Below are 17,763 nucleotides of genomic sequence, written 5' to 3' on the forward strand. Positions count from 1 at the left end.
AGGTATCTTCCTGACTCACCAGACTTTTATTTGAGGAAAAACACAACACATTCCTACTATATACAGATACTGTCAAGTATATAGAGAAACCTGGGGTTTCTCTGAATATGAGCTAAGCTTGGGTGGCTTTCTTTGGCTTTCATTTCTGTTCTTCTCAAGAGCTCCACGCATCCCTTTCCCCAGTGCTGGAAAGATCCATCCTGGGTAGCAAATCAGCTGCACAGAGCTCCAAAGAGGCGAACCCTGAGCGCGCTATATGAAACCTGTGGTTCTTCTGCACTCCCACCGAGCCCTCCGCGGCCGCAGCGAGGGGCTCTAGAGCAGTCTGCCTGTGCAAGTACAAAACCTACAGCTGCGTGGGGAAGCTGTGCTGTCCGTGCTGCCCTTCCTGCTCCAGCTCCTGCAGCTAGTACTTGTTCTCAGCTACGAGCACCAGGCTAAGGGACAGGTCTGAGATGCTGGCGTTGGAGCTGGTCCACAGCGTGATGCTGTCCTGCTCAAACAGGTAGAGCACTGCGGTGAAGTTCACTCTGCTGTTGTTGCTCTGGACCATCTGCTCCCACAGCACGCTGTTGGTGCCCTGCAGGGTCAGATTCAGCCAGTCCTCCTCCTCCTTCTCCAGGTAGACGGAGCTGTTGAGGGACACGAGGTACAGGCCGTCACAGGGGACCAGGATGGAGCCGTTCCTGATGCGGATGGGCCCGGATTCCGCACTGAGGTTCACGGCTGCTCCTCTGCTGCTCCGGCCTGCAAGGGAAGGAAGCAAAGATGATCCCGTGGTGACAAGTGTCTCCTAGGAAATGTGTTGGTTTACACCACCTGACACCAGGGGAGATTGAAAAATGTGAAAAAAGGGGAGGGTAAACTAGAGAAATGGGCAGACCAATGTGAGGAATAGATTTGTAGAGTATTCTCAAAGTCTGACAAGAGACTCACATAGTATACATCTGTACACAAACTCTGAAATAAAAAATACTGACTTGGAAATACCATAGAATAAGACAAACATTGTTGAGAAAGAAATAGAGCTAGAAACAAGTTTCAAAAGATAGCCTTACAAGTAAGACTAAATACTTTAGAGAAATAAAACTATGAAAAATACATTGTAGTAAAACCCACAAAGAGTAATTTCAGATTATTAACTTTAAAACATTTACAACATAGTGTAATAAAAACTAATAAACCAAGAAACATTTATAATTGATTGTAATTAAGAAATAGTTAACTTCTAGTTATAATAATGTAAATTATAATATCTGCATTGTTTCACCCTTCACATAAGACTAAAAATAAAAGTTTTTAAAACACCTCCCAGTTACCCCATCGCTAAGTCAAAAAAAAAAAAAAAGCTGAATCTAACAGACCAGAGCTAGAATATTATCTACCCTAGCCAGACATCATCTTCCATGGAAATTTACAGATTACCACTCTTGACTAAGCTGTGCCTTTTGGCACATGGTTTGTGTGGATTGCTCCTCCAAATTTTTATTTATGCACAATTTACTTTGTGTCTTTGAATACAGAAAAATACAGCAAGTAGCGCATCACTGTGAGTTTAGAAAGAACAAGTTCATTAAAAGACCAGGAAAATTAAGACAGTAAATAAGATGAGGAAAAAGCATCCAGAGCTGGAAGACAAAAAGTGCTTTCTGTGGAAATGATGGTAACATAAGCCCTTGTCTTAGGGTTTGGTTGTGGGTTTTTGATTTTGTTTTTTTTTTTTTTTCCAGAAGAGAAGATGAAAGATCAGTAAAGAGACAGAAGCAGAAGGAACTAATTAATACAGAGCAGAAAAAGGAGAAATTAAACAGGAACTTGGCAAGAAAGGTTTCCTGGTGGAATGAAGAGTAACAGTTCCCAGGCTGTGCTGGCCATGTTTCTGTGCTGGGCTCCCAGCAGAGCAGCTGAAACCCTGGCACCAGGGCATCTCCAGGCAGGGAGCACAGCCCCTCTGGGCTGGGGCCAAATTTCTGAAGTTTTTCCTCTGAAGGACATGAGTTTCTGTTAGATTGGGCTCCCTGCTGCCTCGCGCCTTTACCTGAAAGCAAAACTGCCAATAATATTTTCAGTATTATTTAAAAAGCTTTACTGATTGGTTTTATCTTTGAGGTGTGACATCAGACAGACCTCCAGTGCAGCTGGCACGCCGAGCAGCACATCTGATACGGTGTGTGCTCTCACCCACTCCTCCTGAGGAAATCATTTACATTTTTCATAAATCAGGAAACCATTGACTTGTTTCAGAAAAACCCAAGAGCGTGCATTTAGCAAACTCTCAAAAATGCCTTTCTTGCTCATTCACAGAGTGAAAGAGTGTTTCAGGAGATAGGTGAGGCACGCAGGATCCACGCAGATTTTCAGGTATTTTGTTCTGCTCTGGGAAACCCCAACTGTTTCATTTTGTCCCCTTGCAGCGCTGGGGCAGGCTTGGCCCCTCTCCCCCACAGCTCTCCGGGCACCTGTCCCCCAGCAGAAGAAATATCCATCCCTGTGGCACCAAGCACATAAGAGACGTTTGGGTATTTCAGGGGCCACAGGATGCCAAGGAGACCCCGGGGGACTGCGGGGAGCCCTCACAGTGTGCCAGGGGACGCGGCAGGGTGGTGGCTGCTGCACTGGGGGGTCACCGAGGGTCTCCCCGGATCCCCCACCCAACACCCACCTGTGTAGCGGATGTAGGTCCACAGCACTTTGTCACTCTGGGTCTGCAAAACAAAGCAGATAAATCCTCCTTAAGGCTCGGGGCTGGCACCTCCCTGCTGCTGCTGCTGCCCTTTCATTTCCCTGCCAGGACCCCTCACTCCCTGCAGGGGCACAGCAGCTGCAGCTCCAGGGGCACGGTGGGCAGCCTGGGCATCACAGCTGCTGCCAGCCAGCTCCGACTGGGGCTCGGGGTCATTTCATTATTACAGAATATTATTCCACGATTATAGAATATTCTTTCACTATTACAGAATATTATTCCATTATTATAGCATATTCTTTCACTATTACAGAATATTATTCCATTATTATAGCATATTCTTTCATTATTACAGAATATTATTTCATTATTATAGAATGTTATTTCAGCCTGGCTCCCAGCCCAGTGCTGAGCCCCGCAGAGCACCCCAGGCAGCGTTGGTTTTGTTCCTAAAACCACACTGGTGTGGGCATCAAGGCAGAGCAAGCAACAAGGAAAACACAAAGATATTTCTCTACCTATCCTGAAATATCCTAATCCCAAAAAATTGACTACTTTTAACCTTCATCCACAAAAAAAAACCCTCCAAAACTTTAAAATAAATTAAAATCTACAAATATATAAAGTAAATAATAATATAACTTATCACAACATTTTAAGAAGTAAGTTTTTAAACAAAATAAATAAAAAACAAAATAAAAATTTTTAAACATTATTTAATCTTCTCCTTATTCTTCACCTACTCCATTTTCTACAATATTAAAAACATAAAAGAATTAATTTAAAAAATCACAATAGAAATATTACATACATAAACAATAATTAATTATTAATAAAAAAATAAAATACATTCTGAAAATTAATTAAACAAAATAACTATAAAACCTTAAATCTATATATCTTATCACTTTTAAGACCTTCTTTTGATACACTAAATGCAAAATATTAACAACATACAAAACTTCTAATTAAAAAAAAACTAAAAAATAAAATCCATCCATCTCTCATTCCTAACACAAAACTTTTTTTTTGAGTACCTAAAGGGGCTACAAGAGAGTTGGAGAGAGAGTTTGACAAGGGCTTGGAGTGATGAGGGATGGGGAATGGTTTTAAAATGACAGAGGGCAGGTTTAGGTTGGGTATTAGGAAGAAATTCTTCCTAATTTTGGTGGTGAGGCCCTGGCACAGGGTGCCCAGAGAAGCTGCAGATGCTCCATCCCTGGAAGTGTCCAAGGCCAGCTTGGAAGGGACTTGGAGCAGCCTGGAAGAGTGGCAGGTGACCCTCTCTGCTTATGGCAGAGGGGTTAGAAAGAGATTGCCTTCAAGGTCCCTTCCAGCCTAAACCGTTCTGTGACTCTGTATTTTATGAATGTAACAGAGAAAGTGAATGCAAATATAGAAGTGTGTGTCTCACCACTCAGATATGCAAAACACCGAGCTTCTGCGCTGGATTTTTAAATCTGAACTCGGCATCTCAAACTCATCTCTCATCATAACCACAGGAGACCCAAATCTGCAGTCTCTACTCAACCACAAATCTTGAGCCTTTTCCTCATTAAAGAGTGAATCTTGGGCTCTGTGCCCTGTGTTCCTCTCCTTACCTGTGCCAAAGGCTCCCTAAGGGAGAAGGTGTGAGATGGGATTGGGCTGGTTCCATGGATTCAGGCTCAGTGTCACAGGAGAAGTGTGAGATGGGACTGGGCTGGTTCCATGGATTCAGGCTCAGTGTCACAGGAGAAGTGTGAGATGGGACTGGGCTGGTTCCATGGATTCAGGCTCAGTGTCACAGGAGAAGTGTGAGATGGGACTGGGCTGGTTCCATGGATTCAGGCTCAGTGTCACAGGAGAAGTGTGAGATGGGACTGGGCTGGTTCCATGGATTCAGGCTCAGTGTCACAGGAGAAGTGTGAGATGGGACTGGGCTGGTTCCATGGATTCAGGCTCAGTGTCACAGGAGAAGTGTGAGATGGGACTGGGCTGGTTCCATGGATTCAGGCTCAGTGTCACAGGAGAAGTGTGAGATGGGACTGGGCTGGTTCCATGGATTCAGGCTCAGTGTCACAGGAGAAGTGTGAGATGGGACTGGGCTGGTTCCATGGATTCAGGCTCAGTGTCACAGGAGAAGTGTGAGATGGGACTGGGCTGGTTCCATGGATTCAGGCTCAGTGTCACAGGAGAAGTGTGAGATGGGACTGGGCTGGTTCCATGGATTCAGGCTCAGTGTCACAGGAGAAGTGTGAGATGGGACTGGGCTGGTTCCATGGATTCAGGCTCAGTGTCACAGGAGAAGTGTGAGATGGGACTGGGCTGGTTCCATGGATTCAGGCTCAGTGTCACAGGAGAAGTGTGAGATGGGACTGGGCTGGTTCCATGGATTCAGGCTCAGTGTCACAGGAGAAGTGTGAGATGGGACTGGGCTGGTTCCATGGATTCAGGCTCAGTGTCACAGGAGAAGTGTGAGATGGGACTGGGCTGGTTCCATGGATTCAGGCTCAGTGTCACAGGAGAAGTGTGAGATGGGACTGGGCTGGTTCCATGGATTCAGGCTCAGTGTCACAGGAGAAGTGTGAGATGGGACTGGGCTGGTTCCATGGATTCAGGCTCAGTGTCACAGGAGAAGTGTGAGATGGGACTGGGCTGGTTCCATGGATTCAGGCTCAGTGTCACAGGAGAAGTGTGAGATGGGACTGGGCTGGTTCCATGGATTCAGGCTCAGTGTCACAGGAGAAGTGTGAGATGGGACTGGGCTGGTTCCATGGATTCAGGCTCAGTGTCACAGGAGAAGTGTGAGATGGGACTGGGCTGGTTCCATGGATTCAGGCTCAGTGTCACAGGAGAAGTGTGAGATGGGACTGGGCTGGTTCCATGGATTCAGGCTCAGTGTCACAGGAGAAGTGTGAGATGGGACTGGGCTGGTTCCATGGATTCAGGCTCAGTGTCACAGGAGAAGTGTGAGATGGGACTGGGCTGGTTCCATGGATTCAGGCTCAGTGTCACAGGAGAAGTGTGAGATGGGACTGGGCTGGTTCCATGGATTCAGGCTCAGTGTCACAGGAGAAGTGTGAGATGGGACTGGGCTGGTTCCATGGATTCAGGCTCAGTGTCACAGGAGAAGTGTGAGATGGGACTGGGCTGGTTCCATGGATTCAGGCTCAGTGTCACAGGAGAAGTGTGAGATGGGACTGGGCTGGTTCCATGGATTCAGGCTCAGTGTCACAGGAGAAGTGTGAGATGGGACTGGGCTGGTTCCATGGATTCAGGCTCAGTGTCACAGGAGAAGTGTGAGATGGGACTGGGCTGGTTCCATGGATTCAGGCTCAGTGTCACAGGAGAAGTGTGAGATGGGCTCTGTGCCCTGTGTTCCTCTCCTTACCTGTGCCAAAGGCTCCCTAAGGGAGAAGGTGTGAGATGGGATTGGGCTGGTTCCATGGATTCAGGCTCAGTGTCACAGGAGAAGTGTGAGATGGGACTGGGCTGGTTCCATGGATTCAGGCTCAGTGTCACAGGAGAAGTGTGAGATGGGACTGGGCTGGTTCCATGGATTCAGGCTCAGTGTCACAGGGGCAGGGAGAACGCACAGGGTGTGAGCACAGACTGTCTGCAGGCTCGGGAAAAGGCAGGGGAGGGCTGCGGGAGCTGGGAGCGCTCTGTGCGGGGCTGAGGTGGGAGCTGGAGCTGGAAAAGGTCTGCTCTGGCACCCTCTAGTGCTGCCACGGCTGATGCTCCGCGCCTCGGGGCTGGAGACCGCTGGCAAACACGAGCTTTAATGGCCCGTGAGCCGCTGGAACTGTGTCCCTTGGCATCACCGTCCCTGTCCATTGCCTCAGCTGGAATCTCGTGCTTGACCTTATTCCTGAGTGCACAAGCATTTCTCTCCTGGCTCACACAGCCGGGGTTTCCAGGCAGTTTCTCAAAAAGACAAGAGCAGAGCACTGAGCACATATCTGGGGTCAAACAAGCTCTGCCACAATCTGTGTGATCTGGCCACCGATGGACAGAGTGTGTCCAGCACTGACAGCCCGGGTGACAGAATGGTTGCACTTATGTCAACCCCATGGTCACTACAGCAAATGGCCTGATTTGTGTCCCTCTTGCAGTTGTTGTGCGATCTCAGAGCACTGTGCAGGAATCTCCTGGTAAATCCTGCTGAGGACACGAGGCACTGGTGGGACTGGAAGGACTCGGGGAGCTTGTAGGAAAGTTAGAGACCTGTCTTTCTCTGCTCTGCCTTCACAGGACATGTGGGAAAGTGTGTCAGGAGGGCTGAGGACACAGAGGTGCTTCTTCCTGACAGCCTCAGGTCTCCCCGTGCCATTTACACACAGACCCTTCCTTCCTGCCTGCTCTGGATCCCTGAGCAGGCGACTCCTCCTGCCGGGACACTGCCCAGGGCCACGCCACTGGCACCAGTTTCAGGAACAAGTTTGGACAGCACAAAGCACGAACCTCAGGGGGCTGACTGAGGGCACCTCACACGTGGAGCTGTCCCACCGGTGGCAGGTGACAGTCCTCTGGAAGGGTGTTGTCCCTCTCCTCACCAGGATCAGGATTTTACCTCCCAAGCAAGAGGAAAGGTGTGGCAAGAGAAGGCAATTCCAGCAGAGGTGGGAATTGCAGATACAAAAGCAGATTATCAGTGAAATTTTTTTAACTTCCTCATTTGGATATCTCAGCTGAGGTTTGTTCTCCAGACAGCATCATGACAAATGAGATCACTGTCCCTTTTTGTTAAGCACAGTCTAGGCTGCAGATGCTGCCTTTACTGAGGATGTGCTATGACATTATTTATGCTCTGTTCTCACAGAACAGTCCAGGAGGGCTTTTTTCAAGAGCCATGTTTCCATGAGGACAATGGAAAGGAATCAAATACTGTCTCTATGTGAAAAAAACACAGTTATTCCCTTGCAAATAAAGTTAGCATGGCACTCTGCACCTTGGAGAGCAGGAGACTCTTCCCAAGGACAGGGAGAGCCACTCATTCACTCCCTGGGCCAGCACTCCCAAGCCTGCCTCTCTCATGCTGCTGTGCCCCTACTTCCAGAAATATCCCTAAACTGCCCCAAAAGCCCAGTCAGATCCCTTTCAGGATCAGTCAAGTGCTGCTACTCCTTCAGGAGACATTTATATGGCCAGTTCATGATTGTCCAGCTGAGTGCTGGGATTGCACTGCAATGAAATCTCCCCACGTACCACTCCTGCGTAGAGCAGGGCACTCCAAACAGGACACCAGGGTTATCTGTTAAAATAACAGAAATAATAGTCCTAACCCTGTAGTTAGCAAGGACCTTTTCAGTTTAAAACTGAAAAGGTCCTTTGGGAATTCTCAGGACCTGGACTTCTCATCTGTTGCCATTGCTGCTCCTGGAGCCCCCTGTTATTTCTGTTGAGGAAGGGAAGCTCCAGACATGTACTGTGTCCCCGCAGCTGCTGAGGGTTTGTAAGGCTCCCAGGCAGCAATGCCAGGCCCTGCTATCTTCCTCTGGAAGAGGAGCATTTTTACAGAAGAGCCAGAGATGAGCCTTGACAGCCAGAGTGTGACCTGGGAGAGGTTTGTGCACCTCGAGCACTGGGATTGCCTGCACTCCTCAGCTGCCTTACAGTGCAACTCCTCTCTCCCAGAGCAGGGGAAGGAGAAGAGGACTGACCTGAATGACAAGTGTTATCTTTCAGTGTTATCTGGATCGTTGTTCTGCAGTTTAATAGCCACTGTGAGCCTCAAGTCAGTGAAAGCTGTGCAGAGCACGAGGGTTTTCACTAAGCAGCACGAGGAGCATGAGGCCATGTTACACGCCTGGCTTGCTTCTGTGCCAAACCTGGGTGGGAGGAAAGAATGAACTGGGGTAAAACAAAGCACAACAAGCTTTAAAGTGGTGCAAAGCTCCTGGAGAAGGAGTGGGAGGAGAAATCGCTGCTGCAGCAGCAGCTCTGAAGCAGCAGTGAAAGGTTGTTGACGATCCAGCAGCCTGCAAGCACGAGAGAGAGCCAAACACATCTGTGCTGCAGCTTGTGCTGGAGCACTGCGAGCCCCAAACATTTCTGGTATTTGTCCTGCTTGCTCTGGTGCTCTGGGCACACAAAACTCTCTCTGGACACACCAGCCTTCCTCAGGCAGGCACAGAAGGAGGAGACTGCTCCTAACCCTGCTCTAAGGGCAGGCTGAGAGCACCCAAAGGCGTCAGGAGGTCTTGCTAGAGCTGTCACAAGGGTGGCTTGCTTTCTCACACATCTGCTTGCCATCCAGTACAGTCTGGAAGTCCAGGAGGCGTTTATGAGCACATTGGGTTATCATTCACGCACACAATCTAATTCAATTCAATGGAAATACGCACAAGTCACTGCAGGGAGGGGCAAGAGCAGGAGGGAGTCAGACCTCCCTCCCCCAGGGATCAGTGAAAAAAGCATTCTTGGAACAGTCACTCTGCTGGAAACTTGGGCCCAAACCCTGCACTGGGCAACACTGAATGTCATTTGAGGACAGGCAATTAAAATAAAAATAAAATAAATGGAAAAAAAATACTATCATACAGACGGGATTAAAATCTTGAATAGGGATAGGGATAGGGATAAACTTAAAAGCTTTTTTCTTTTCTAAAAAAAAAAAAACAAAAAAAAAAAAAAAAAAAAAAAAAAAAAAAAAAAAAAAAAAAAAACAAAACCCATACAAAGCTTTACAGGCCAGCAGAAAAAAGGGTTGAACGATGGTTCTTACCTTTGAGGGCCGCAGAAAATGTACACCCAGGTAAATCAGACAGGCAAGCAGCAGAATCCACTGAGCCACGGCGGAGACGAGGTGCAGCGTGTTCCTGACCTGCCCTCCCTGCCAGAGCCTGCTCTCGTCCTCTGCCCGCTGCCTGTGGGGCCGCAGCTGCTGCCCGGCTCCCGGCTCAGTGTCCGCCTGTCCGTCCATGGCAGCCTGTCCGTCCATGGCAGCCTGTCCTTCCATGGCAGCCCGTCCTTCCCTGGCAGCCTGTCTGTCCATGGCAGCCTGTCTGTCCATGGCAGCGGCAGGGCCCGGCAGGGAGCAGGGCTGGGGCTGCCGTGCCAGGACAGAGATGAAGTGCACACCGTGCCTTCAGGAGATTGCTTTATGCGCACAGAAGCAGGCGGGGGAACTTCTTTGTGACTAATCTAAATTTCCCCTTCCTTCCTTTCTTTCTTTCTTTCTTTTATTTTTTTTTTAATTTTTTCTTTTTTTTTTTTTTTTTTGGTTTTCTGTGTGAATGTGGGGGCTGATTTATTGCATCCCAGTTCAGTTTTGAGTAAGGGCCTTTCAAAGGAGAGGTGTTTATGTCTTTCATAGCTTCAGCTGTGGATGTCTTGATACGTGTTCTTTCCAATAATAACGAAGTGTTGGGTGGACAGTGCTTGTCTTCGCTCAGTCTTTTGTCAGTAAAAGCTCTCACCTCTCTGTTCACCCTCAGGTGGGGAGTTTACAGGGCTGGCTCTCTCCCTATAGCCTATATAATTATATCCTATAATTCTCCTGAAATCCCTTTTCTGTAAAGAAGCAATGAATAGGAAAGGATGTGGGACAGGTGGATAGCATAAGGGATTGGAGAGAAAACATGCAATTCCCTTTTCACAATTTTCTTCTGGTTTTAAAGCCTTGGGATGCTGTGCAAAGCATTGGAAGGAGAAAACTGAGAACTGTTTGAGAACAAATTGCCCTTTTGCACACTTGGAAACCTGTAGTCCATAAAATACCCCCAGAGGGGCATTTCCTGGCCATGCAAGCTTCTGTCCTGGCAGAGGGAAGCTTGTCCCTTGGGATGCCTTCAGTTGGTCTCTTTGTGACTTTTGCTTGTGACACCCAGAGCTGCCAAATGTCAATTGTCTGAAGCAGGGTCCATCTCCTGTTCTTATTTTGGGTGGCAGACTTTGCAGCACTCTTTGGGGGCAGTCCAGCACTGCTCTTTCCTCTGCTCTTTTTGCTGGACTTTTTTTCTGCTGTAAATTACCAAACTGTGACCAAAGTCAGGTGCTGCCTTCTCCTGGTGAGGATGGAGCCCACTGGGAGTATAACTACCTGCCTGCCTTCTAGGGATGAGCTGTCAGAAAGTTTCCCTTCCCCAAAATGCGCCCTCTTAACCTGTCATGAGGCACATGTCCTGTCATGTAACCTGCATGCAGAGGAAGCAGGAGCAGTGGTCTTTGATGTGCTCTCCCATCTAGGCAAGGATCATAAACCAGAGGAAGAGGGGAGTGCAGCAGCTGGGCAGGAGCTGCTGTGAGGACATCCCACGCTGAGCTGAGGTGGGGTGAGTCAGGAATACACTCTGGTGTTGGCTGCAGGGCACACCAGGGGTCATGGAAGCTCAGCAAAGAAGGTCCACATCTTCCACTGGTGTGGAAATTCTTGTTCCCTTCCCACCTCTGGTCACTGCCTGGGTGTGCTCAAGCTCCTATTCCTGGAAACAGCTCTCACCCTCCTTCCTCAATCAGAAACACGACTGCAGCCGCAGCAGGGAGGGCTGGGGCTGCCCCAGAGCAGCTCCCGGGGATGCAGAGCCTGGGTTTGGTGTTCTGTGCCACACAGCACCTGGAAACACAGGCTGGGATGGGACCCAGGCTTGGCCAAGCCCTGCAGAGGAATGAAGCACTGCCTTGAGGTGCTGCAGAGGCCTTTTGGGGCTGGAGGGATGTGAGGAGGATTGTTTGGTTCTATGGATCTGCAATGTCATATCCAGGGATGATGAGGTCCTCAGGAAAGCTGCTCTGAGTGGTCCCAACCTGCTCCCTCCAGGAAAAGAACGTTGGGCTCCCTGCCCACTGCTCAGTTTCTGCAAAAACACCAGGATGCTGAGCTAACACACCCCAAACCCTTGGAAGGCTGTGATTCTCATATTTTACACAGGAACCAGACACGAGCTCTTCCCTGTCTCCATCTCCTCTCGCCCTGACCCTGGATTTTGTACTGGTTTTCTTCCTAAAACTCTAAAAAAACTTGTGTGTGAAGGTTGTGCTTATGTATTTCTGGAATTGTCTTGTCATTTCTGTACTCCCCCAGAGCAAGTGCCTCTCAGCCTGAGTTAGCAGCACTGGCAGCAGGAAAGCTGCATTTCAGGTAATGTCCCTGGCATGGCATCCAAAACGGGAGAAGGACAACACTTCCAGGGCTATCACAAACACCTTGCACAGACTCTTACTTGGCTTTGGTTGCTTTCAGCTTCTCCCCCTGCCTTGCACAGGGAGGTGCATGCTACCTGGAGGCTTTCAGAGACTCTGCTCTCCCTCTGAAACCTCCCAGGCCTTTGGAATCCCAACACATCCCAGACCCACTGCACACACCCAGCGTTTCCCAAAACCTGCTGTGTTCATCAGAACAGAGTAATTCATCCGAATTACTTTGGTCCTGTTGGAACCCAGGACACCCCTCTGGGTGCCCAGGGTGACACGTGCCCCTGGCAGGGGCCTGGGGAGTCCTGGCAGGAAGCCAAAGACACCTGGGATTTCAATCTTAACCCACAGGGCAAATTACCAACCTTGTATGAAGAATCACAAGTCACAGAAGTTTAAGCAGAGTAATAATTAATTCATCACAGGGTGAAAAGTGGAGTTTTGGGGGTTTTTACTATAGGGGTCTAGGAGGCAAGATGGAGGGACATGGGCGTTGACCTATTCTTCTCTCTTCTCTTCCCAGCCTCCATCTTCTGGGTGATGGGGGCGCACTTGGATTGGTTTAGAATAGAAGTAGACAGCCTAACATAGGCAATAGGTATTGGAAAATAATGATAAATAAAGTACACGTAACTCATGGTATAAAATGTGGACGCCAGCCCAGGGGCGGGCAGTGTGCCCTTGACAGACCTGCAGGTCAGACCTCTGCGGGTTTGAGAAAAAATATTTTAGATAATCAACAGTGAACAACCTTGTGAACCAGAGCCGGAGAATCCCAACTCTTTCTTCGACCATCGGGCTGGGAAAAAGGGACTCTCAGGTCATCCTGACAGCAGGAAACCCGAGATGGTCCCTCTTCCACTGGTGCCCTAAAGTTGGAGTCTCTTGGGGTTTTGCCTGACCCCTTTGCAGTCAGCAGGGAGCAGGCAGGCTGGGATGCTTTGGGCACGCTGGTGCTGTGGTCACCTCGTCATTTTCCAAAGAAATGCCTCTGGGTGACACATTCCAGCAAGCACTGAAGGAAACCAGGGCAGGCTGCTGACCAGGCACACTGGTCTGCTCGGTTTTGACAACGATCCAATACCTCCTACATCAGTCTGTCATTGCTGGGCTTTCCCAGCCTGGGGAGCCGAGTGATTTAAACCTCTGGCTGAAGGGTGTTGGTTACAGTCAAGGCCAAATCCTGCAGTGACATGGTTGTACCAGGACTCAGCTGGAGACTCAGGCTGGCAGTGCCCAAGGTCACTGGGAAGGGACACAGAGCAGAGCCCCTGGCCCGTGGGGACACTCAGGGTGTGACAGGCACAGAGCAAAGCCTTTAACCCAGACTGGGCTGCCCTTACTGCACCCACCTTCATTTAACCCCCGCTCCTCAGGGAAAGTGCTCTCCTCTCCTCAAAAGGAGGAACTGGGGAGTTATACAGTGTAGGAAATAGATTTGTAGAGAGCTTTTAGGGTTTGATAGAAGGGTCACACAGTATGTATTTGTATGTAAGCTTTGAGATGAGGAACATCTCTCAGCTGCTCCATCTCTGAGTCGGGAAAAGGGTATTGTCAGACAACACAGGAGAATTTAACTTCTCAGAAGGACAGTGGAAGAACCAATTAAACTGTTTGCAAACAGCTACAAGGAAAAAGGAAACAAGTAGAAGGGTGGACTTCCAAGAGCAAAACCAAGCGGGTGAAGGAAAACCCTTGGGCAGAGGAGCAGCTGTGGGCGTGCCCTGCATCTTCAGCAAGAGCCTTGTTTCTCTTTTTCATAACACCTGTGAAGCATGGTCTGTGTGAATCTGCTGCTCAGTAGGTGGGGAGGTGATCGAGTGATTTCTAATGGTGTATAATTAATTTTGTAATAAAATATTACTTTTAACAAAATGGAAGGATGCACCCTGTCCCCCTGGACTGCCCTTTTCCTTGGGGATCCTCTGGCAGGCCAGGCAGGAAGGGGGACATGCTCACAGGTGGGATCTGGCCCCTCAGCTCCTGCTGGTAGCTTTTATATATTATTTACTTTTTACCTATAATTTCAGCTGCAGTCAAGCAGTAAAACTTACACTGGGTGCTGGGTTGTCCTCTTGTGTGGGTGCCTGTCTTCCAGAAAGGAATAACTGGTGGCATTGTTTGATTTAATAAAACAGTAGAGAATAGCAAAGGTTTCTCCCTCCTTTGAGAGGGAGAAAACCAAACTGTTACAAAGGCAAGGTTTTTGTGTGCCCCAGCAACTGCTGTTTAATGTATCTGTCCACTCCAGAAAGAAAGTATTTTATAATTAAGGCAGATTTATTTGTCAAAGTCGAGGACTTCTACCTAAAAGGTTTGTGGAGTCCTGCTCCACTGTCTGAACCACATTAACTATTTGTCTCCCTTGATCATCAGAGCAAAAAACACCAATGTCTTTCACATTGGGCACACTAAGAATCTGATGATTTCTGGCTGACTTTAGTTGCTAAACTGGAAAAAAATATTATATATGTTTCCTTTGCTAAAATTGATTATGAATCTGAGCTGAAAAGTGGAGGTGGCAGGTAGAGGAGCCCCTCTAAAAATTCAGGAGATGGACGAAATTATCCTTGTGGATCCCTTCCAGCTCATGATATTCTATGATTCTGTGATTAATTTCACTTCCATGTGGCTTTTCCTTGCTCCTTGTGTGCAGCCACCTTTTGGCTGATGTGTGTGTGTGCCGAGGGTTTCTGACAGCAAAGGCACTGAGCCAGTGAGGAGGAATTCATGCTAGTCAGGCTAGTTTGGGAGGTGTAAATTCGAGACAGAAAAGGGGGAACTGCTGTGAAATCACAAATAAAAATATTGACATTTATGTCAATATTAGACATGTTGACATTTTGGGGATATCTCCACAGGATTGTGCATGATCACCTCGCTGGGGTCAATCCCACTGTGCCTCATTCCGCAGTGCTGCACTGGTGCTTTTCCTAGGGAGCTGCTTTATGGGAGCAGGGAGATGGGCAGGGGATGGGTTCCCCAGGGCACACCTGCAGCAGCTGCTGTGAGCAGAGTAATTTTTCCTGGTTGTCAGAGTCCCTGGGCCGAGAGAAGGGACAAGAGGACGCAATGCTGAGGTGCACTGGGCACAGCAAAGCCAAGCAGAATGAGGAGCTGCCCCCTGGCAGTGCTGGCAGCTGGGATCTGTGAGTGGACACCAGCCTGGTGCTCACTGGTGGCTTTCCAGGTCAGCTCTGTGGTTGCCAGCCCAGCCCCGAGGGGCAGCAGGGCAGTGTCCCAGCTGGCAGCCACCACCAGCCACAGCAGGCTTGTTGGGGTCCCAAGGGCAGCTGCTGGTCCTTGCTGGATGTGACAGGAGATTTCCCACTGCCTGTGGGGGCCTTTGCCCTGAGCTCTGTCTCTCTCTGTGCTGTTCTGCTCCTGGGATGGGACTCCTCTTGTCAGCCATCAGCTGGGTGGGTCAGGGCTGAGGAATGCCTTGAGAGGCTCCCTGGAACAGGCTGGGCAGAGCTAAAGGAATGAAGTAGGGATTGATTAAAGGAATAAAGTAGGGATTGATTAAAGGCCTTCACAGGATGCACCTTGGGCAGTACAAGCCAGGGCTACACCCAAGATGGACAGCATGTCACAAGTTCTCATACTTTTATAAGTTTTGTTCCATTTCCATTTTGGGTTAATTGTCCAGTTCCAGCTCCAGGTGGATGCAGTCCCACCCTCCCAGTCTGCTCTCCTCCATTCCCTGCTGTTTGCACTTTTTGGGTCTGAAGCTGCAGCGGTGTCCTTGGTTCTGGGGCTGGAAAAGGATTGGTTTGTGTGACTGAGCTGGGAGGAGAACCTGCCAACACTTTATATGAAATTCAGAGTTATAAACTAATGCAGTACAGAATCTGGAAAATATGAAAGCTCAAGCTTAAGGCACATAAGCATTCAGTGTGGCACCTCTGAAAGGTCGAGGTGAGCTTAGTCACACACATCTTCCTTCCTTTGTCTTACAGCTGCTTCAGCCAGAAATCCCACCATAACTCGCCATCCTGCTGTAAGGTATCGGCAGAGAAAACCCAAATACATCTTTTGACATTTTTCTGGTACAGACAATAAACATTGCATGACAAGAAAAGAAAGAATTCTACGGCTGACATTCAGAAATGGAGCTCTTGCAGAGATATCTGGGTAGCCCAGCTCCATTCCCACTCATTCCTGTGGTGTCAGAAATCCCCAAGAGGGACATGAAGACCCCGATGCCCCAGATACTGCTCTGCTCTGGGGTAAGGAAGTGGTTTCTCTTCCTATCTGGCCCTGCCATCATTGACCTGACTGCTTCCCCTAATCACCCCTGTGGGAGTTTTTTGGCCAGCAAAGATGGTCTCAAAGTCATCCCTTCCAAAAATGAGGTTTTATTGCAGCTCTTGAGTCTTCCTGTGTGTTTCTAACCTGTTCACTTCTTTTAAACTTGAGAGAAATTGCAACCAGGTTTTGAGGAAGGATTTGCAGGCAGAGGTGCTTCCCTTTTTTAGCCTTATTAATTACCTTAAATAGCTGAAGCATGAGCAGTTGGGTGGTGGGTAGGTAAACACTGCAGTAGGAAGAAAGGGAGTTAAGAGCTGGTGAATTTTCTGGGACAGAGACATGCTGGAGACTGCAACAGCTCTGTCTGCAAATCCCGGCCCCTGTTTTGGGGTGACTTGTGCTTTTTAACCAGTGGTGATGTCTCTGAATTTACTTCAAACTGTTGCATTGCAGAGGTGGAGAAGGGTTAGATGTTATTCCTGCCCCAGCCAAGCCCAGCAAGATCCACGTGCCATTTCCTGACCAAGACACTTCACCCCTTGGCCAGTGTTTTGTTGGGATGATATTTTAGCATCCTTTGCTGATCAGGATGCATCCAACACCACTTCACCTGCCTCTCACCATCAGCTTCACCAGCAAAGTTAATCCACTCACTGCGGAATTTCAGACTGAGTCAGGATCTGGTGTCAATAAAAACTCACTGATTAGAGTGATGCTTCACCTTCATGAACACTGTGAACTCTCTCCTTTTCTGTTTTCTCAACATTGTTTTCTCATTTCTAACAGCTGTCAGGTTAAGCTTCTGGCTGAATTGTTTCCTTTGCTGTCTCTCAAATGCATGTTAAAGAGTTCTTTAACTTTCCATTCACAGTCATTTAGCTATTGTTCTTTCCACCTGGTCAGTTTGGCTCATAATTTCCCCTAACTTGTATTAGCTCTTTTGCAATATCTAGTAGCTGTATTACTGGCTGGGGCTGCCCTCCTTTTGCTCACACTGACTACAGTCAGATCACGGTCACTAATTCTTAAGCCCTGACCACTTCTTCAGCAATTAAAAAACTTCAGCACTTAAAACCCACCAAATATTGCACTTCCATCCTCTATCACAGTCCCACTGTAACTGTTTCAATATTAGGAAATGTCCATCTGAAGCCACTATAAACTCTCCCAGTGTTCTCCTTGGTTTCACACAAGTCCTGATTGAGATTTTCCCTCCCTGCAGGGGGAGGGTTGTTGGGACCTGGTGCCAATCTCTGTTTTAACACAGCACACAAGAAAAAAAGGGCTCAGTTTTCTCTTTTTAGTGCTTTCATTTGCAAAACACTGAATCATCTAGGCGCAGCTTTAATGAATGATTGAAAAATTCTCACCACAACAGGGTTTCTGTAGGCTTAAACGTTTGCTTTTGGGTGGGATGAGGAAGAGCCCGTATCTCCAAAAACCAGGCAGTCCTTGGCCCCTTAGCCAAGGGTGCCCCTGGCAGATCAGTCCTTGAGGCTTTCAATCTTCACACTTCACTGTCTGCACAACATCACCCAGCAGTTATACTCTCAATACCAGAACAACTCCTGCTGATTTGCTGTTGCCAATTCCTCCCTGGAGAAGGGAGCCCATCGCTGACAGCCTCTGGCCTGGAGAAGGGCAAGCCAGAGGCTGCAAGGGAGTCTTGCAAATTCAAATTATTCTGGTTTCTTCTGGGTGTTTTTGCCCCT

General features: G+C 48.4%; 1 protein-coding gene across 1 annotated transcript; it reads right to left on the reverse strand.

Moving 5' to 3' along the window:
* Positions 1–406: 406 nt before the first annotated feature.
* On the reverse strand, positions 407–9,590 carry TNFSF4 (TNF superfamily member 4). The gene is made up of 3 exons (XM_041478905.1): positions 9,393–9,590; positions 2,663–2,705; positions 407–747 (listed from the first exon to the last, which is right to left on the reverse strand). Exons 1-3 carry the CDS (start codon positions 9,588–9,590, stop codon positions 407–409), a joined length of 582 nt encoding a protein of 193 aa, XP_041334839.1.
* Between the last annotated feature and the right edge of the window lie 8,173 nt (positions 9,591–17,763).

This window comes from Pyrgilauda ruficollis, unplaced genomic scaffold (genome assembly GCF_017590135.1).
Source record: "Pyrgilauda ruficollis isolate IOZ18807 unplaced genomic scaffold, ASM1759013v1 scaffold47, whole genome shotgun sequence".
NCBI classification, from domain to species: domain Eukaryota; kingdom Metazoa; phylum Chordata; class Aves; order Passeriformes; family Passeridae; genus Pyrgilauda; species Pyrgilauda ruficollis.